Here is a 21,400-nt window from a genome sequence, read left to right on the forward strand (position 1 = left end):
GTGTAATTTTTTTTTCAAATTCATAATCCACGAACATTTGTTTTTTCATATTTGCGAAGATTTTTTGTGGTTCGTGAACATATTCTGAAATTAACATTCGTGAATAATATTGGTGGTTTGCGAACATATACATTATTTTCTTTTAAATTTATCGTTCGCAAAGGGAAGGACCCATCTTTAACAAAAGGGGAAGCACAGTTTGTGTCCTCAGTTCTTGCTATCTCTTGCAAGAGTGACACTCCATGGCCCGGAGCGAGGGGTCGCCTCAACGGCAAGTCGACCCCATTTGGAGATGGTTCAGTGTCTTTGATGCTACGAGGTCCGATGGTTTCTCGAGGAGGCGTGGTTTCAGTCTTGTTGAGTAGTTTAAGTCATCTATTTTTAAGTGCATTGTCTCCTATTTTCATGCATGGTGTTGGGCTAGTGGCATCTATGACACTGGCTTGAGTGCCTTTTGTTTTACCTGCTTGTCTGAAGATTTTCTCACCACTTTATATCAGTTCGGAGGCTTAGGGGAAGCCTATTTCAAGAACAGGGGCCATGCACGTGTGTTTGCATATATTATCGCTAATTACCTGGTCCCGGCTTAATGCTTCCTTGATCGTTAGAGGGCCAGACCCCTGCTCGCCTCCTCTTGGCTTCGCCACTGTGGATCTAATGATAGCGGTACTCACATGTTGTTCCCTTCTTGGAGGCCTCGTCATTGTAACATTTTCACGCTCGGGGTGCTGTCATCGGTGAAGATTGATGTTAATGGTTGCAACTGCATGCTTGAGTTTGCTTCAACAAGACTTTTAGCGCTCACCTTTCTTTCTTTCTTTCTTTCTTTCTTTCTTTCTGCGCGTTGGTGTTGTTCATGTGCATCTTAATCATGCAAAGAACGGGTTCATGCTCATAATACTCGTATTTTCTTGATGCGACGTTACGATTTAATATAATTCAGCTTTTATGAAAAAAAAATGTCAGGCCATTCATTTATTCAGCCCAAGGTAAGGACTAACGTCAAAGAAAAAGAAAGGCACATCATCTAAAAAGAGTAAAAGAAAGGCCCAAGATAAGGAGTAGCAGCCCATCCACCCACCTCCTGGTGGTCGCCCGTCCCATTGGCGCATCTCGCCCCCGTTCGGCGGCGGCGGCGGCGTAGATCCGGCGTGGCGTTGCGCCCCCGTTCCTCGCCCCTCGTCGCTCCGCAGCGCCCGCGCTCCCCAAGGCCGCAGCACGCGAGCGGCGCGGCCTTCGTTGGTTATTGAAGAAACAACACTCCGTAAGTTATTTTGGCTTCCCGTTTCATGAGATTTGTTCGCACAGATTGTTCAATTCTGTCGGCTATCAGATTGCCCCATGTATCGTGATTTCTACCGTTCAATTCTGTAAGTTACTGAAGAACCAGTATCGTGATTTGTATCCTTCAATTCCGTCGGCTATCAGATTGCCCCATGAGCCCCATGAGGACTAATGAGATTTTTTTTGTGACAATAGGAGATTATAATACTGTATGTTCTACAGAGTACTCTGTAGTTGTAGTTAATCTTAATGCTGGTCGCCTGCTTTTTACATCCAGTTGCTTAACTGAATCCAGTTTAGTAGTACTACTCTGTTATTCTCTAGCTCTGCAGCGCTAATTTCGCAGAATTAATCTTTTCCTAGCTACCATGTTGACCAAAGTCTTGTACTTTTTTTTGAAACTGTCACTGGGGGAGACTCCCCACCTGAATATATTTCGAAAAGTAATAGTTCAGACAAGATGAGAGGTGAAAAAATCCCGCCACAATCCGGCGTGGATTTTTTGATCCGCCTTTTTAAGGCGGTGAGACCATAGAGTGAGGTCAGAGATAATAGCCCTAATTACATCATATGGAGAAGGGGACAAGTCCCTAAAGGTTTTGGTGTTGCGAGCGTCCCAAATTTTCCATAATATGAGTAGCAGTATAAAAGGCCAGACTGACTGAGGTAGGCCGTGCTGAACCGGCGCATTCCACAAGTCAGACAGGGGAGAGTGACGGGGCAGCAGCCCAATGGCAGCCCAAATGGAGGCAGCCATCGGACATGTGAAGAAGTGGTGAGCACGGTCTTCTGGCGCGGCGTTACAACACGGGCACGACGGAGAGTCGATGATGGTCTTGCGATGTAGATTTGCCCGCGTGTTTAACCTGTCCAGATAGAATAGCCAGCCAAACACCCGAACCCTAGTAGGATCACGAGAGTCCCAGATGTGGGTAAGAGATGGATCCGATAGCTAGGACTCAAGAGCAGCGTAGGCGCCATTAGTGGAAAAAGCGGCGCCGTTAAGCAAGGACCTGTCGTCGGGTACTCCTGTAAGGCACACTCCCTGCAACAAAGATCTCAAGGAAGCAAGTTCATTGGTAGCGGTTAAGGTTAGCATTGTAGTTAATTTTGGAACTAGAATGACATAACTGCTAAATCTGCATTTTGTGCTTGCAGCATGGGACATGGTTGCTCTTTGAGATCACAAATTAGGTTATTGTAACACATGTCAAATGATAATCAAGCCTTTCAGCTTACCAACTCAGTAGTCAAGTTCAGTTCTGTTCATACAAACATACCGGACTTGCTTCGCTAAACTGACATCTCTTGGTGGTTTCTTATTTATTTTTTGTTATGAAGAAGCAACTTAGGGCGCCGTTTAATTTTTGCATGTATTGTAGTTTCAGTGATATGTGGTAGACTACACGCTAATTTAGGCTCCCTGTCTTCTGGAATTGCTAGGCCATTCTGAAGAAATGAGTGCGTGTAAGAAGGCCAGGGCGGAAGCTACATCTGTTGTGAGTTCAGACAGACTTAGCAGTCTACCTCCAGAGTTAAAGGGCGACATCCTCTCCCGTTTGAATGTCGAAGAAGCGGTTAAGACTAGCACCTTATCAAGTACTTGGAGGGATGCATGGACTAATATGCCAAAAATATTTCTGCGCGATGGGAATTTCGCAAGAACCAAGTTCGTCACATTAGTTGATATGGTGCTATCACTCCACAACGGAACTGTAGAGATGTTTGACATTTCAGGTAGCAAAACTTACCATGATGAGTTCGGTAGGTGGATGCGCATGCTATCTAGGATAAGACCAAGATCAGTTACAATCAGGTTGAACTCAGGGCCAGGGTATAGGATTCCTTCATGTCTATTTTCTATCGGCGATTTGAGGGTTCTGCACCTGCAAAACTGCGTCATCAGCTTGCCCCGGGTATTCCAAGGTTTCAAGAGATTAACTCACCTGGACCTGAAAAATTTCTCCTCCACAGACATGGACATCCAAAATCTGGTCTCCTTCTGCCCCGTACTGAGTTGTTTGAAACTAGCTTCTTTTGAGGGCATCAACTATCTAAACGTTCAAGCTCCTAAACTGAAACGTCTTCATGTTTTTGGGGACTTTGAAGACATTAATTTAGATGCCCCTAATTTGGAGGTGGCCATTCTCTCTCTTGCTCATGAAGCTAAAGCACATCAATCTGTTCCAATTGCGCATGACATGGAAAGCCATGTCAAGAAGTCATTGGGAGACCTAAGTGGCATCAAAACACTTGGAATTAGTGGCATTTTCATGAAGGTAAGCTATTATTAGCTCCACCATTGCTATGGCCTTCTTCTGCATCCCGAGTTCCTGACTAATCTCTGTTGCCACTTCTTTAATTTATTGTTGCAGTATATATCAAAATGGTGCATACTTACAAAGTTCCCTGCCGTATTTCATCGCCTCGAGCATATTTATCTTGTGATATGCTTTTGGGACCAGAGGCAAGTCTTGGCCACTTGTTCGCTGTTTCAGAATGCCCCTAACTTAAAGAAGCTTGACATGTGGGTAAGTCTGCCTCCAGTAAATCCTCTCCCTCCCTCAGTTATCCAATCCATGTTCATTCTTGTATTTATGTCACCTAATAACTTGTGAAAAAAAATTCAGGATCACTCTTCGAGCGCATTGGATCAGGATCAGGCGAGCATTCAAGAGCTTACCATGCAAGTGCAACTGGATCATCTCGTAACAGCCAGTGTGAAAGATTTCAGGGGCCTGGACTGCGAAGTCAATTTCCTGGCAAAGCTACTGAGTTGGGCGCCGGCTCTGGAAGAAGTGAAGATAGAATGGACGGGCAAAACAGAGTGCAGCATGGTTCTTGCCAAGCTATTAGCTCTGCCAAGGGTGTCTCCCAGGGCCAAGGTCATTGTTACTTTTTTATAAGCATGCATCCCTGCAGTCTACAGAGCATCCCCCATCACTTTGCCGGTTTAATTTGCAGCCAAGTAGAACTATTTCAGCTTTTTTTATGCCAAGACTAGATGGTGGTTATATATGTGTGCATTTGACACAATTCATCAGGCAGAGGGAGTACTTAATGTGCTACTATTAGCAAATGTTTTCCTTTCTTGAGCCGGAGACACACAAGCCGCTGCTGCCCTTCCTCAACTGTGCCAGTTCAGCTAGTCCTTTTTTGTCCCTTTGTTCTGCGTATCGTAAATTCCTGCTTATAGCAAATGAGACAAATATATCTTTCCAATTCCGGGGTGCTCCGCATTGCGTGTACCAATTCATGAAACCCCCCAGCCCCTGAAAATTGAATGTCCATTGGTAGTCCAATTCATGAGTATTCAGTATTTGCCGAAAGATTATGTGCGTATTTTTTTGAGGGGTTTATTTTTTTTGAGGAGTTTATGTGCGTATATCTTTTAGGAGATTATGTGCGATATATGGTATATAACATGAGAAAAAGGAAAAGCGGCCGCTATTTATTCAGCATTCAGCCCAATATAACCCACCTACCCTGACACCACATGGCCGAGTGGCCCAATGTGTCCCCAGGGTTTCCAAGCGCGGCGGCTCAAGCATCCGGCGTGGCGTCACGGCGGCATCTGCGCTCCGGCTCGGTCTGCAGGCCGTGTTGGGCAGCGCCCGCCCGCAAGCCCAAGCCTGCAACTCCATAGCGTCGCCTTCCCGTTCTTTGTCGCTCCTGCAGCAACTCCGTATGCTCGGTTTGCTGCCAGTTTATAGTATTACTGTAACTGCATAACCTGATATGGTTAAGTTCATGAGCCCCGTGAGGATTAATTAATGACTAGCAACCGAGGCTTGTTTCGATTCTAGTTGATCTTACTGCTGTTCACATACTTGTTTAGATTCAGTTGCTTAACTGAATCCAGTTTAGTACTACTCTGTTACCTACTCCCTTAGTCCTGAATTACTTGTCTTATACGGATGCCGTATCTAAACACGTTTTAGTATTTTTTATTCTCTAGCACTGCAGTGCTAATTTCTCAGAATTAACATTTTCCTAACTAGCACGTTGATTTGGCACACATAAAGTTTGTTAACTGTCGGTTGAAATCTAATCTTGTAATTATTATTGCCACACATAATCGTTGATTCAACTAGTGGCATGATTTTAAGCTAGTACATGTCAATCATGCTTATAGTTAATGTTGGAATAATCAAGCTTTTCAGTTCACCAACTCCAGTAGTTGAGTTCAGTTCTGTGAATGGAAACACACTAGACTTGTCTCCCTAAACTCCCATCTCTCAGTTGTAGTTTATTTTGTTTTTCTATGAACAAGCAACTTAGCAAACCATTTACTTTTTGCATGTATTGTATTTTCAGTAATATGTGGTAGAATCGATGTTTTGGAAATGAATTAATTCCATTTTTACCCCCATGATTCACCATTTTGACAGATTTTACCCATTTTTGAGAAAATCCTCAATTTATACCCCCATTTATCACCTTTGTGGCACATTTTACCCCCTTGTGACAGAATTGACCCCCAATTTGTTGCTGATTTGACATGCCACGTAGGCGGTTCAGTACCGTCATGCTACGATTGCCAATACCATTATGCTCGCTCAGGTTAAGTACTTCATTAAATCACCACGTGCAATCCAGGGCAGGTTGCTTGTAGCAGCAATACCCTTAATAGTATCCCATGTTTTGTACCTTTCTGGAATTTGTTCCTCACCATAAACAAGAGTTACACACCACAGTTCAGGACCAACACCATCTATCTTAGCATCTATGTGATACTGGGAATAACTTAAAACTTCGAGCTTTATTAGATTGTTCCAAAAGAGACCAAGTCCACCACTCCTACCAGAGCTACTAACTGCAAAACTACAATGAAAATCCAAAGAAGGCTGGCTATTCAAGCATTCAGTCAGACTAGCCTACCACGCCTCCCTACTCATACATGGCCCAGTGGCCCAGTCTCTCCTCAAGCCCAATTCTGAAGCCACTACGAAATTGGAACCCTATCCTTTAAAAGGAAAAAAGAGAGGAAATTGGAACCCTAACCACGGCACGGCAGCAGGGCCCGGCCGGCGGCACTCCTGCGTACGCATCCGGCCTGGCGTCGCGGCGACGTCCTCGCCCTTCTGTCCTCAGCGCTCCATCTTGGCGGTAGGCCGTGCTTGGCGGTGTCCAAGGCCCCACCAGGCGAGCGGCGTCATCTCCTCCCGTTATTCAGCGCTCCTGCAGCAACTGAGCGCGAGCGTCGTTGAGCCACATCGAACACCAAGAAGAGACATTGGAGTAAGTTGATTTGGCTTCCTATTTCATGAGTCGAACAATTTCAAGTTTTTTTATCAGTTGTATGAATCTATGCCCAAACCTGTGCTACATCTGTTGTACAATTAGTTGTACTGCATATGGTGTTATAATGTTGTTCAGATGCTTGTTTAGATTTCTTGCTTAACTTAATCCAGTTTATTACTACTATATTATTTACATTGTATTTTTCTATCTCTAACATCTAAAGTGACAATCTCGTTGGATTAATCTTTTCCTAGCTAGCATGTTGATTTGGTAAGAAAATTAGTTAATTGTCGGTTGGACCTTAGTATAGTGCATAGTATGCCAGACATAATCGTTGATCAAATTAGGACAGTCGTGACTGAGTAACCATGACTATAAGCTATTGCATCCCGATCATACTTATATTTAATGTTGGAATAATCAAGCTTTTCAGCCTACCTACACCAGTAGTCGAGTTCAGTTCTGTTAATAGAAACATGCCGGCTTGACTTGTTTCAAGAAACTCCCATCTTTTGACTGTTGCTTATTTTTTGTTTTGCCTTGAATAGGCAACTTACGCAGTGCACCATTTAATATTTGTATGTAGTGATATGTGGTAGAATCCTCGCTTATTTAGGCACCCCGTCTTTTGGAAATGCTACAACAGTTTTATCTGGATTCTGAAGCAATGAGTACCTGCAAAAAGACCAGGGCAGAAGCTACATCTGTTGTGAGTTCAGACAGACTGAGCAGTCTACCTCCAAAGATAAAGGGCAACGTCCTCTCCCGTTTGGATGTCAGAGAAGCGGTTGGCACTAGCACCTTATCAAGTACTTGGAGGGATGCATGGACAGATATGCCAAAAATATCTTTGCGCGATAGAAATTTTATGCGAACCAGGTTCGTTACGTTGGTCGATATGGTGCTAGCACTCCAAAAGGGAACCATAGAAGAGTTTGATATATCAGGTAAAAAAAGTTACCATGATGAGCTCGCTAGGTGGATGCTCATGCTGTCAAGGAGATCACCAAGGTCAGTTACAATCAAGTTGAACTCAGGACCAAGGTATAAGATTTCCTCATGCCTCTTTTCTATCGGTGATTTGAAGTTTCTGCAACTGGAAAACTGCATCATCAGCTTGCCCCGGGCATTCCAAGGTTTCAAGAGCCTAACTTACCTGAGCCTAAACATTTTCTCATCCACAGACAGGGATATCCAAAATCTGATCTCGTTCTGCCCCGTCTTGACTGATTTGATATTAACTTCTTTTGTAGGCATCAACCGACTAAACATTCAAGCTCCTAAGCTAGAATATCTTAATGTATATGGGGACTTTGAAGACATTAATTTGGAGGCCCCTAATCTGAAGGTGGCCATTCTCTATCTAGGTCACCAAGCTAAACTATATCAGTCTGTTCCAATTGGGTATGATAAGGAAAACCATGTCAAGAAGTCATTGGGAAGCCTAAGTGAGATCAAGACACTTGGAATTACTGGCAGTTTCATGAAGGTGAGCTATTATTAGCTCCAGCATTGCTATGGTATTCTTCTGCCTTCTGACTAATCTGTGTTGACATTGTTTTCTTGTTCCAGTATCTATCAAAAGGGTGCATACTCACGAAGCTCCCAGTTGTGTTTACTCGCCTTGAGGATATTTATCTTACGATATGCTTTTGGGACCAGAGGCAAGTCTTGACCGCTTATTCATTATTTCAGAATGCTCCTAACTTGAAGAAGCTTGCGGTGTGGGTACGTATGCCAGCAAATCCTCTCCCTCCCTCACTCACCCAATCCATGTTTGTTGTGTTTGCGGCCCCTAATGAGTCATGTTTTTTTTTTTTTTTTGCAGAGTTACGCTTCGAGCACATGCGATCAGGATCAGGCGAGGATTCTAGAGCATACCCTGCAAATGCAAATGGACCATCTCGTAATGGCCTGTGTTGAATGTTTCCGGGGTCTTGACTACGAAGTCGATTTCGTGGCAAAGCTACCGAGTTGGGCACCTGATCTTGAAGAAGTGAAGATAGAATGGAAGGGTCAAACAGATTGCAGCATTGTTCTTGCCAAGCTATTAGCTCTGCCGAGGGTGTCTCCCAGGGCCAAGGTCATTGTTACATTTTGTTAAGAATGCTCCCCCATCGCTTTGCCGATGTAATTTGCTGCTGAGTTCATGTGAATGTACCAGCTACGGCTAGCTGGTGGTTATATGTGTGCATCTAATGCAAATCATCAGGTAGAGGTTGTGTGTGTTGTCGAGGACATTGTGTGGGAGTATTTAATGTGCCACCAGCATGTGTTTTCCATATGAAACATTTGAGGAAGTTTTCCATATAAAACGCTATCATCTTGTGTTTTTGCAAGCAGTATTTACATGTTTATCAATGCAATCCCCGTGGTACAAATATGTGGTTATAGCGAAACAAATCATGTGATCAGGTGAAAAAACATCTGTGCCTGCTTGCCAGACAAAGCACCCAGATCAAAGGAGCAGCGGATTCTATCTACAGCCAGTCACCGAACATCAGTTGAGGTACGCTGTGACTATACCATGAATTTTGCTCTTGATTCCCCATGGGAGTAGTTAGATTGGGTACATCTGGTTGTAATATTTATACAGTCATAAATCAGAGATCTGGACATACTCTGCTCTTGGTTGCAGCAGCTTGTACTTAGCTCAAGTGATCTTAACATGCTCACGAGGCAACATCTACACTGAAATTCTGAGGCTCCAGCACCCAGATCTGATGGAAGGAATTATGGTGGGCACTGCCACTGGGGTGCTGAATTCCCTCCTCAGGAAGCTCGCGGAACTGATGAGTGACGAGTACAAGCTGCAGAAAGCTGTGAGGAGCAAAATCAGCTCACTGAAACTCGGCTGAGCAGCATCAATGCTTTTCTCAGGAAGTTGTCTGACAGGGAGGAATGGAGAGACCAGGTGAGAGAGATGCCCTATGAAATCGAGGACTGCATCGATAACTAGTTAACTACATGGACAAGCTCGACCATGAGCTGGATAAAGTAGGGTGGTATCATGGGCTTCATCCCCAAGAGCATCGGCAAGGTGAAAAATATTGGAGCTATCCATGGGATCTCTGGTCAGCTTGAGCAACTCAAACTCAAGTCGTGGAGACAAGCGAGCGATAGAAGAGGCTGTTGTGGGATGATGCGGCCAATTCTGGTGTCTCAAGAAAACAATTGACCCTAGAATGCCCACTCTGTATGCTGAGGCTACTGATCTTGTTGGTATTGTTGGTAAAAGGGATGAGCTCATTTAGTTGGTGGCTGACCTAGAGGAGAAACAGGTTCGAGAGAGAAGTCTCTAATGAAAACTATGGCCTCCGGGTCTTACTTTTATATCATATATAAAAATCAAAAATACCTTACTGCAATTTATTTACTTTTTATTTGTTTTGCAATTTATTTATCTACCACTACAAGATTTGATCCTTACAGGTAACGAGTTCAAGGGGATTGACAGCCTTGTTGCTCGCGTTGGGTGCAACTAATTGATTTTGTGTGTGCAGGTGCTGTTCACAAGGCTTTGCGTGATTATCCTATTGAATTAATACCTTGGTTCTATTGAGCGGAATATTTATCTTTACTATGCTGCATCTCTTCTCATCTTCGGAAAAATCCCAATGCAGCTCACAAGTAGCACGTATCATCAAAGTTTGAATTCACTCGTCCGGATCTAAAACTTCATCAACACATATGCATGGAGGAAATATGAAACTCTAACTTGGGTATTTCGTATACCCCAGGCAAGGCTAATGTAATGGCCTATGCCTTGAGTCTCAAAGTCACATTGCAGCAACCTCATGGTACAACAAGGACAACCCCTTCTTCATTAAGAACTATGGAAGTTGAACCTCCATATTGTTGTCCGAGTTTCTCTCAATACCCTGGTTGTTGAACCAAATCTCGTGGGCGACATAAAGAGAATTCAGAAGTTTGACTCTGAAGTCTCTAAGATTAAGCGCTATCTCACAGGAGAAAAGCCCTCATTCTTCATCATTAATGATGACCAAACCTTGTACTTCAAAGGTCGCTTAGTCGTTCCCAGAGGAGATAACCTTGACATGAACCAGGATGTCATGAAAGAAGCTCATGACACACCTCTGTCTATTCATGCGGGTAGTACCAAGATGTACCAAGACATTCACCAGAGATTCTGGTGGTCCAACATGAAGCAAGACATTGCTCGCTATGTTGCTGAATGTGACGTTTGCCGTCGTGTCAAAGCAGAACATCAACAACCTGCTGGAACTCTGCAACCTCTTGCTATTCCTGAATGGAAATGGGACAATGTTGAGATGGACTTCATCACTAGATTTCCCAAATTGCAGAAGGGTCATGATGCTATTATTGTCGTCATTGATCGACTTTCCAAGGTTGCTCACTTTCTAGCCGTCAAGAAAATCATCACTGCTAGTCAGCTGGCAATTCTATATGTTTTCAGAATTGTTTCACTCCATGGTATTCTGTTGGTAATCAGTTCATACCGTGGCAGCCTTTTCACTTCAAGATTCTTGTGAAGTTTCCAGGAAGCTATGAGAACTCATCTGACCTTTAGCACTGCTTTCACCCTCAGTCCTAGGGTTAAGTTGAACGAGTCAACCAAATTCTTGAGGACATGCTTCGAGCTCGTGTCATTTCCTTTGGCAAGAAATGTGAGGAATCTCTCCCCTATGCTGAATTCTCATACAAAAATAGCTATCAAGCTAGTCTGTAGATGGCACCCTTCAAAGTATTGTATGGACAAAAGTATCGAACTCCTCTGAATTGGTCAAAAACTAGGGAGTGGCCACTCTTCTGTCCGGATATTATCCAACATGACGAAGAACAAGTCCGCGTTATTCGCAAGAATCCGAAGACTGCTCAGTATCGTCAAAAGAGTCCGTACGACCATCATCACCAAGAAATGGTCTATCAATCTGGTGAAAAGACTTATCTTTGGGTCACACCGATGACAGGTGCTCACTGTTTTGGAATCAAGGGAAAGCTAGCTCCTCGCTACATTGGTCCTTTCCCAATTCTCGGAAGATGTGGAAAAGTGGCATATCAATTGGAACAGTCGTCGAACCTTTCTCATGTTCATGATGTCTTCCATGTGTCACAGCTCCGCCACTGCTTGAAGGATCCTACCTGAGCAGTGGATAATGAAGTACTTGAATTGTAAATAGACCTCTCTTATAAAGAGCATCCGGTCTGCATTCTTGATCAAGTTGAACGTCACACCCGTCAAAAGGCAATCAAGTTCCTAAAAGTTCAGTGGTCTAACCATTTTGTAGATCAAGACACTTGGGAATGCGAGGATGAAAGTGCAACTATCCCTAGGTGGTTTTGGTAATTCCTGACAACATATAGCTCATTGAGCTAACATTATTCCAAGATTAATATTTCAGGAAAAGCTCAATGAATGCCATGACATGGATGAGGAAAGTGGATCCCTCAAAATTCTAAGGACAAAAAGTTTGGCTCAAGCTTGAAGCTCAAGACTCTACATTTTATATTTTAGTGATCCAAGATCACATTGAGTCTATAGGAAAAGCCAATACTATCAAGGAGGGATGAGGTGTTGCTTAATGGCTTGCTTGCTCAAAATGCTTAGTGATATGCTCCAAAACCCTCAACTACCTTCCCACATCCATATATGACCTAAACCAAAAGTCAAACTTGGCCCCACCGATTCTTTCTATCCGGCGCCATCGAGTTCAAATGTCATAGCCACTGCCACAAACCCTAGGCAAATCGGTCTCACCGATAGGGATCTCGGTCTCACCGAGATGGGATTGTAATCTCTCTGTTTCCCTTCGTAACGTTTCGGTCTTACCGAGATGACCGATCGGTCCCACCGAGATTGCAATGTAAACTCTCTGTTTCCCTTTTGTAACATTTCGGTCTCATCAAGATGAGCGAATCGGTCCCACCGAGTTTACCTGACCAACTCTTTGGTTAGCTTATTACCAAAATCGGTCCCATCGATTTTGTGTAATCGGTCACACCGAAATTATGTTATGCCCTAACCCTAACCATATCGGTCCTATCGAGTTGCATCTCAGTCCCATCGAAAATCCTAACGGTCACTAGGTTTGCTGAATCGGTCCGACCGAGTTTAACCATTCGGTCCCACCGAGTTTGGCAAATTGTGTGTAACGGTTAGATTTTGTGTGGAGGCTATATATACACCTCCACCCACTCTTCATTCGTGGAGAGAGCCATCAGAACATACCTACACTTCCAATACACATTTTCTGAGAGAGAACCACCTACACTTGTGTTGAGGTCAATATATTCCATTCCAACCATATGAATCTTCATCTCTAGCCTTCCCAAGTTGCTTTCCACTCAAATCTTCTTTCCACCAAATCCAAATCCTGTGAGAGAGAGTTGAGTGTTGGGGAGACTATCATTTGAAGCACAAGAGCAAGGAGTTCATCATCAGTACACCATTTGTTACTTCTTGGAGAGTGGTGTCTCCTAGATTGGCTAGGTGTCACTTGGGAGCCTCCGACAAGATTGTGGAGTTGAACCAAGGAGTTTGTAAGGGCAAGGACATCGCCTACTTCGTGAAGATCTACCGCTAGTGAGGCAAGTCCTTCGTGGTCGACGACCGTGATGGAATAGACAAGGTTGCTTCTTCGTGGAGCCTTCGTGGGTGGAGCCCTCCGTGGACTCGCGCAACCGTTACCCTCCGTGGGTTGAAGTCTCCATCAACGTGGATGTACGATAGCACCACCTATCAGAACCACGACAAAAACATCCGTGTCTCCAATTGCGTTTTATTCCTCCAAACCCTTCCCTTTACATTCTTGCAAGTTGCATGCTTTACTTTCCGCTGCTCATATACTCTTTTGCATGCTTGCTTGAATTATATGGAGATTGCTTGACTTGTGCTAAGATAGCTAAAATCTGCCAAGAATTAAAATTGGGAAAAGGCTAGATTTTTATTTGGTCAAGTAGTCTAATCACCCCCCTCTAGACATACTTTCGATCCTACAAGTGGTATCAGAGCTTTGGTCTCCATTTGCTTTGATTTCCATAGCTTTTGGTGGTCATAGCCTTGGTTTCACAACCTAGGAGAGTATGGCGTCTAGCGAGGGAAATTATCACCGTAGAGGTCCTTACTTTGATGGTACTAATTTTGCTAGTTGGAAGCATAAGATGAAAATGCATATTCTTGGACATAACCCCGCCGTTTGGGCTATTGTGTGTGTTGGCTTGCAAGGTGAATTGTTTGATGGGAGAGAACCGAATCATGAAGCTACCGCAGATGAGTTGAAAATGCTACAATACAACGCTCAACCTTGTGATATCCTCTTCAACGGATTGTGCCCCGAAGAATTCAACAAAATCAGCCATCTTGAGAATGCAAAGGAAATTTGGGATACATTGATTGATATGCACGAAGGTACCGACTCCGTCAAGGAATCCAAATTGGATGTGATTCAAAGTCAACTTGAGAAGTTCAAAATGAAGGATGGTGAAGGTGTCGCTGAAATGTACTCTAGGCTTGCTCTTATCACAAATGAGATTGCCGACTTTGGGAGTGAAGAGATGACAAATAGATTCATCATCAAGAAGATCCTAAGAGCCTTGGATGAAAAATATGATACCGTGTGCACATTGATCCAAATGATGCCCAATTACAAAGATCTCAAGCCAACGGAAGTCATCAGAAGAATTGTTGCTCATGAGATGTCACTCAAGGATAAAGAGGAACTTCACAACAAATCAAGTGGTGCTTACAAAGCCTCATGTGAAGCCCCCACATCATCGAGTGAGAAACAAACCTTCAATGAAGAATTGAGCTTAATGGTGAAGAACTTCAACAAGTTCTACAAGAGTAGAAGCAAAGAGAGAAGCTCCAAGTCAAGGTCCTACAATGACAAAAGATCTTCTAGTCGAGAGCGAAACTGCTACAATTGTGGAAGGCCCGGACACTATTCCAATGAGTGTACGACCCCCTACAAGAGAAGAGAAGATTCTCCCAAGAGAAGAAGTAGAAGAGAAGAATCACCATCTAGAGAAAGAAGGAGTAGAGATGATCGTTATGAACGAAGACCCTCACGGAGAAGCAAGGATTCAGAAAGAAAGGACAAGTCATCAAGGAGCTACACAAAACGAAGACATCAAGCTCATGTTGGTGAATGGGTATCCGGCTCCGACTCCGACAACCACTCCGAGAGAAGCTATCACTCCGACTCCGAATATACTCAAGATGAAGGTGTTGCCGGTCTAGCACTTGTGACAACCAACTCCTACGACATATTTGACTCACCAAATGAAGGAGTTGGAACATGCTTCATGGCTAAAGGCCCAAAGGTATCACACCCCGAGTATGTTGATTTCAATAGTGATGAAGATGACTTGTTAGGTGATGATGATTTACTTGTTGACAACTCTAGTGATGAATACTATGATGAAACATCAATTAATCATGCTAATTAAGATAAAACGAATGACAATGATAAGGAGAAGATTGAGTCTCTAACTAAAGAACTAAACACTCTTAAGTTAGCTCATGAAACTATCTTAGGAGATCATCGAGAACTTTTAAGGACTCATGAGAAATTGCGCTTTGAAAAGCTCAACCTTGAGCAAGAGCATGAGTTCTTAAAAGCAATCAATGATGATCTTCGTAAGAAAAGTTCTTCTTACATTGCCAAGCGTTTACTCTTATCCACTTACATGCCTCAAGTCAAGTCTAGTAACAAGAACAAGAAAGATTCTTCCTCTAGTAGTAACAATAATCATGCTAAATCCAATATTGTTGCTTCTAGTAGTTCTCTTGATTCCACTAATGATTCTCTTAGCCAAGTTACACTTGAGCAAGAAAATAGCTTATTGAAGGGAATTATAGAGAAAGGTGTTTACAAGAGCCTTGCCGGAAGTAAGCAATTCGAGGAAATTGTACGCAAGCAAGGAAGGCACCGGAAGAATCAAGGTGTTGGTTTTGAACGAAAGTTCAATGCCAATGGAGTTGAGTGGGAAGAAGATCAATACCCCAAGACGAAGTTTGTTCCTCAACAAGAGAAGTATGATCCTACTTCTCTCAAAGGGACACAAGCTCAAGATGATCTTCCACCACAAGACCACAAGCAAAAAGGCAAGGACAAGCTTCAAGAGGAAATTGATGCATTTGAAGAAGCTCCTAAGGCCTTGGTCAAGTGGGTTCCCAAGACTACTTCAAGTTCCACTTCATCAAGTACAACTACAACACCGAGGATTCCCATCAAGATGGTGTGGATCCCGAAGAAGAAGAACTAGAGAGTTCTTGAGGGTGACTCCGCCAACATACTTCACTCTTATCATCTTGGCAAGAACAAGTGCAATCAACTTCCACATCTTGCACTAGTTCAAGGAGTCACAAACCCTCTTGTTGGTAAGACAAGGGACAAGGTAACCTAAAAGCTTTCATAGACATCATCTTGTGTGTGCATCACTCTATGTCTATGGATATCCTTGTTTGTTCCTTGTGGGACTAACCCGTGTAGGTATTGAAAGTGCAACTCACTCCAATGGATAGCTCCAAATGATCTACATCAACATTGAGCATCCACATCTTCAACATCTACATGAAGTCATCATCGACAAAACCCAAGGTTAGTTCATCCCTCTTAGGGGGGATCTCACATCTAGGGGGAGCTTTACTCTAAGAATTGAGCTAAAGCAACTCTAATGGTGTGAACACAACAATGCTTTATGTAAAAGTGGTAACCCCACTTGTGCTTAAACGATGAGTATGACCTATGATCAAATGTTCTCATTTGACTCCTAAGTCAATATACTCATATATAGATGACCTAGTCATCGCAAATTGTTTGATAGATGCTAGAATTGGTTGTGCATGCTTTGCCACATATTTCAATTGCCATTTTATTGTGTGAGCATGTTGATTGCATATTTTACTCATTCGAGGACATCCACTTGTTGTTTTGATTGATTGGTTTTCTTTTCTTTTGCCAAGTGGATGGACAAGAATGCCTAAGAACCCTCTCTAGCTATCTATGCTTTTCTCGTCTCAAACTCTATTCATGCTACATCACAAAATTTGATCAAGTCAGATTCGAACCACTCTGTGTGAGGAGCACTCGGAGTCCCCGATTCGTCATAGACTTAAACTTCCAAAACTTCTTTGTGCTTTTCGGTCTGACCGATTCCTCCATTTCGGTCATACAGAGATCACTAAGTCGATCTAGGTTTTCAATCTCGGTGCAACCGATTTGAACCTTTCGGTCACACCGAGTTTCAGTAACTGCTTGCAGTTATGAATCTCGGTGCCACCGAGTTGTTCCACTCGGTCACACCGACAGGGTCGGGCTATATATACTCACGGGCAAAATTTTGGAAATTTCTCCGAAACCCCTTCGCCCGCGCATAGCTCGCTCTGCCTCCTGGGTCTCCGGATCGTCCTCCTCGTCGCCAGCCGCCTCCTGTCGCTGGTCTCCGCCGCCGTCAACGGAATTCTTCCCCGCCGTTGCCGCCGTAGCGAGTTCATTGCCGAACTAGGGTATGGACTCGATCACAGTGCTATCCCCGTCCGATTCCTAGCACATTGTGTTCATTATGATTCTTACCACGATTGAAACGATCTTATCCAGTCAAAACACTCCGTAGATTAGAGTTGAATTGAAAATTTAGGGTTAGGTTTCCGCCGAAACCATCTCGGACCATCCGAGTTGTGGAACTCGGTACCACCGATTCGGCTCAGGCCATTGCACATGTAATTTGTGGTCTGACCGAGAATTGCAAATCGGTGTGACCGAGTTCAGGACTTTGTGAAACCCTAGCAGTCTCGGTGCCACCAAACTGTGACTCGGTCTGACCGAGTTCACTAGTTTAGGTTCCAACAGCTGCTTCGGTATCACCGAGTTTACAAATCAGTTGATCCGAAATGCTTTCTGTGGAAAACTAAAACTAAGTTTTTGACTCATTCTTTTGCAAAAACCTCTGCATTTTGTGATGCTCATCCACTCTATCTCATCTATATCTATTCATAGGGTCTGCTGTCAGTGTTTGCAATATGTCTGATCAGAGTGACAGCCAGAACAGGTCAGAGGAGCAGGTTCACCTGAGTGAGGGCACTAGTCCCTCTAGCAGTTCAAATGATGGTAGCAGGAGCACCCCAAGCAACTTGCCCAAAGCTGCCACCAGAACAAGGAAGAAGAAAACTTCAGAGTCTGAGGATGAAGACTATGTGGCCACTGAGGATGATGCCACATCAAAGAAGAAAGTGGTTAAGAAGGAATATAGCACTGCTCCTCCCACCAAGCCAGGCATGAAGCAAAAGGTTCCTGCAAAGAGAATTCCAATGTCTAAGGCCAGAGCATCTACTCAAGTCCCTTTGGGATCTGAACCCAAAGAGGCTGTTGCAGAAGGGAAGAAGAGGAAGGAGTGAATCAAAAAGACCACTGCTAGAGTGCTTGGGAGATCCTCAATCACGAGAGATTCTGAAGAGGAAGAGGAAGAAGAGGTTGCTGCACCAGCACCCAAGGCACAAAAGCTTATGAGTGATGCTATCAAGTCAGGGGCTGCTTCATCAAAGCCCAAAGAAGCACCCAAAGCAGCCTCCAAGGCCAAGAGTGCACCTAAGAGGAATACCAGGAGTATACCAACTGCTGAGAAGAACAAGGCCCTAGTGCCTGAAGTTGCTGCTGATGAAGATGATGAAGGACAAGTCCTGAGGAAGCTCAAACCCAAGATTCCAGACCACAATGATGCTCATCCTGTGGCTGAGAACATGAAGATCAGGAGAGACTCAGGACTAAGGAAATGGAGAGAGACAGACCCATATGCTACAAGAAGAAGAACCGCTGTTGATTACAGGTTCCACACAAAGGAACAACAGGATTTCTATGAGACAATGTTGTTGGACAAGAAGCCTATAGTATGTGAAATGAGGTGGGTCGACTGGACGTATATCAAGGAAAATGAGGAACACTATCCTGGTGTGTTTGACAGCTTCAGTGCTTGTGGAGTTGCAGACTTTGTTGGGCAGAAGCTCACAAAGTGGAATGAGGAGCTCATAATGCAATTCTACTCCACAGCACACTTCTATCCAGATGGCAGGATAGTATGGATGTCTGAAGGTACAAGGTACCACTCAACTATTGAGGAATGGGCAAATCTGATCAATGCTCCTAAGGAAGAAGAAGATGACTTGGATGTCTATACCAAGAAGAAGATGGATCACAACTCTATGGCAAACATGTACAAGGAGATTCCTGAAGATGATCTTGAGACTCACCAGTTTGGGTCAGTAAAATACTTGCTGTCAGGGCTGCCTACAATCAATTGGATCCGTAGGCACACTCTCTTGCCCAAGTCTGGTGATCACAGAATGATCAGAGGCCATGCAATTAACTTGCTACATATATTTGATGTGCCACAGAAGTTCAAGGTCATGAGCCTTATAGTTGAGACTATCAAGAGGACTGCAGCTGACCAGAAAAGAAGTTGTGGATATGCCCCACAGATCCAGGAGTTGATAAACTCAAAGATGGGCACAGGCACATACTTGTTGGATAAGGAACACTTGCCTATCTATCCTGACTTTGAGGACAATCAAGTTGTGATGAATGAGAATGAACCATCATCAGTACAAGCTCAAGAGAAGAAGGAGAAAGCAAGGAAAGAGAAGGCTGCCAAGATGCCAACTCAAGAGGAGGCATCTGAGTACTTTTTGAAAAGCAAGCAGGACCAGCTTGGTTATTTGATAGCATCAACTCTGAGGATTGAGAAGGGACTGGCCACCCTAACTCAAAACCAGGAGAGCTTGGAAAGAATCGTGGAACAAAAATTCTATGATTTAGATGTCAAAGTAACTGAGATTCAGTCAGTTGTGGAGCAGCTACAAGATGATATGCAGTAGAGGAAGGGCAAGACAACCACTGACGCATTTGCCAGAGTGCCTCGAGCTCAGAGGTCTGCTGCAGTGCCCATACCAGACACTAGAGCCACTTCATCTGCACCAGCTACAGCTCCAGCGCAACCAGCTCCAGCACCAACTCCATTAGCTCCATCTACTTTGACTGAAGCCTTCGTCCTTGGCTTCTCCGGACACCACCACCTGAAGACCAAGCGTGAGAGACGTTTTAGTGCTATGCATTTTCTATGACCTTTTTGGTAACTTGTTGCCAAAGGGGGAGAAAAATGTATAGATCATAGGCTTCGAGAGAGAGTGTTGCTTTTTATTCTCTCTTGCTTTGGTGGTTGAACTTTGTTTGTCTTTTGATTGCTTGAGATACTATGCTATTATCTATGAGACATTGATGATCATGTGGTTGATCATAAGCTACACTTATGCTTGTTAGATGATATTATCTTACTTATACTTATATGATCATTCACTTTGCTTGGTGATGAGTGCATGTATTTAATTCTTATCATTTTGAGCGCTCCACCAAGATGTATGTGACATGGAAGAGTAACCCATGATCCTAACTCATTGTGCATTTGCAGTCCAAAGCAGATCTTAAGATATGCACAAATTTAGGGGGAGATCTTGCTTTTCACATACTTCTCAAAGCGACAATATCTTTCACTCTTATTATCATTTGTCGAAGCTTTGATCTATATGTTGTCATCAATTACCAAAAAGGGGGAGACTGAAAGTGCAACTATCCCTGGGTGGTTTTGGTAATTCCTAACAACATATAGCTCATTGAGCTAACATTATTCCAAGATTAATATTTCAGGAAAATCTCAATGAATGGCATGGCATGGATGAGGAAAGTGGATCACTCAAAATTCTAAGGACAAAAAGTTTGGCTCAAGCTTGAAGCTCAAGACTCTACATTTTATATTTTAGTGATCCAAGATCACATTGAGTCTATAGGAAAAGCCAATACTATCAAGGAGGGATGAGGTGTTGCTTAATGGCTTGCTTGCTCAATATGCTTAGTGATATGCTCCAAAACCCTCAACTACCTTCCCACATCCACATATGACCTAAACCAAAAGTCAAACTCGGCCCCACCGATTCTTTCTATCCGGCGCCATCGAGTTTCAAATGTCATAGCCACTGCCACAAACCCTAGGCAAATCGGTCTCACCGATAGGGATCTCGGTCTACCGAGATGAGCGATCAGTCCCACCGAGATTGCAATGTAAACTCTCTGTTTCCCTTTTGTAACATTTCGGTCTCACCGAGATGAGCGAATCGGTCCCACCGAGTTTACCTGACCAACTCTCTAGTTAGCTTATTACCAAAATCAGTCCCACCAATTTTGTGTAATTGGTCACACCGAGATTACGTTATGCCCTAACCCTAACCATATCGGTCCTATCGAGTTGCATCTCAGTCCCACCGAAAATCCTAACGGTCACTAGGTTTGCTGAATCGGTCCGACCGAGTTTAACCATTCGGTCCCACCGTGTTTGGCAAATTGTGTGTAACGGTTAGATTTTGTGTGGAGGCTATATATACCCCTCCACCCACTCTTCATTCGTGGAGAGAGCCATCAGAACATACCTACACTTCCAATACACATTTTCTGAGAGAGTACCACCTACACTTGTGTTGAGGTCAAGATATTCCATTCCAACCATATGAATCTTCATCTCTAGCCTTCCCAAGTTGCTTTCCACTCAAATCTTCTTTCCACCAAATCCAAATCCTGTGAGAGAGAGTTGAGTGTTGGGGAGACTATCATTTGAAGCACAAGAGCAAGGAGTTCATCATCAACACACCATTTGTTACTTCTTGGAGAGTGGTGTCTCCTAGATTGGCTAGGTGTCACTTGGGAGCCTCCGACAAGATTGTGGAGTTGAACCAAGGAGTTTGTAAGGGCAAGGAGATCGCCTACTTCGTGAAGATCTACCGCTAGTGAGGCAAGTCCTTCGTGGGCGACGACTGTGATGGAATAGACAAGGTTGCTTCTTCGTGGAG

General features: G+C 43.7%; 1 protein-coding gene across 2 annotated transcripts; it reads left to right on the forward strand.

The window, feature by feature from the left end:
* The first annotated feature begins 1,031 nt into the window (after positions 1-1,031).
* On the forward strand, positions 1,032-8,854 carry LOC123063597 (uncharacterized). 2 transcript variants are annotated; one of them, XM_044487442.1, is made up of 8 exons: positions 1,032-1,264; positions 2,728-3,563; positions 3,660-3,815; positions 3,915-4,169; positions 7,175-7,664; positions 7,782-8,017; positions 8,101-8,256; positions 8,357-8,854. In XM_044487442.1, exons 2-8 carry the CDS (start codon positions 2,742-2,744, stop codon positions 8,630-8,632), a joined length of 2,391 nt encoding a protein of 796 aa, XP_044343377.1. In that variant the 5' UTR covers positions 1,032-1,264; positions 2,728-2,741; the 3' UTR covers positions 8,633-8,854. The 2 variants fall into 2 exon arrangements, with proteins under 2 accessions (XP_044343377.1, XP_044343376.1); XM_044487441.1 differs by having other exon boundaries at positions 7,175-8,017.
* Positions 8,855-21,400: the final 12,546 nt, after the last annotated feature.

Source organism: Triticum aestivum, chromosome 3A, assembly GCF_018294505.1.
Source record: "Triticum aestivum cultivar Chinese Spring chromosome 3A, IWGSC CS RefSeq v2.1, whole genome shotgun sequence".
NCBI lineage: Eukaryota > Viridiplantae > Streptophyta > Magnoliopsida > Poales > Poaceae > Triticum > Triticum aestivum.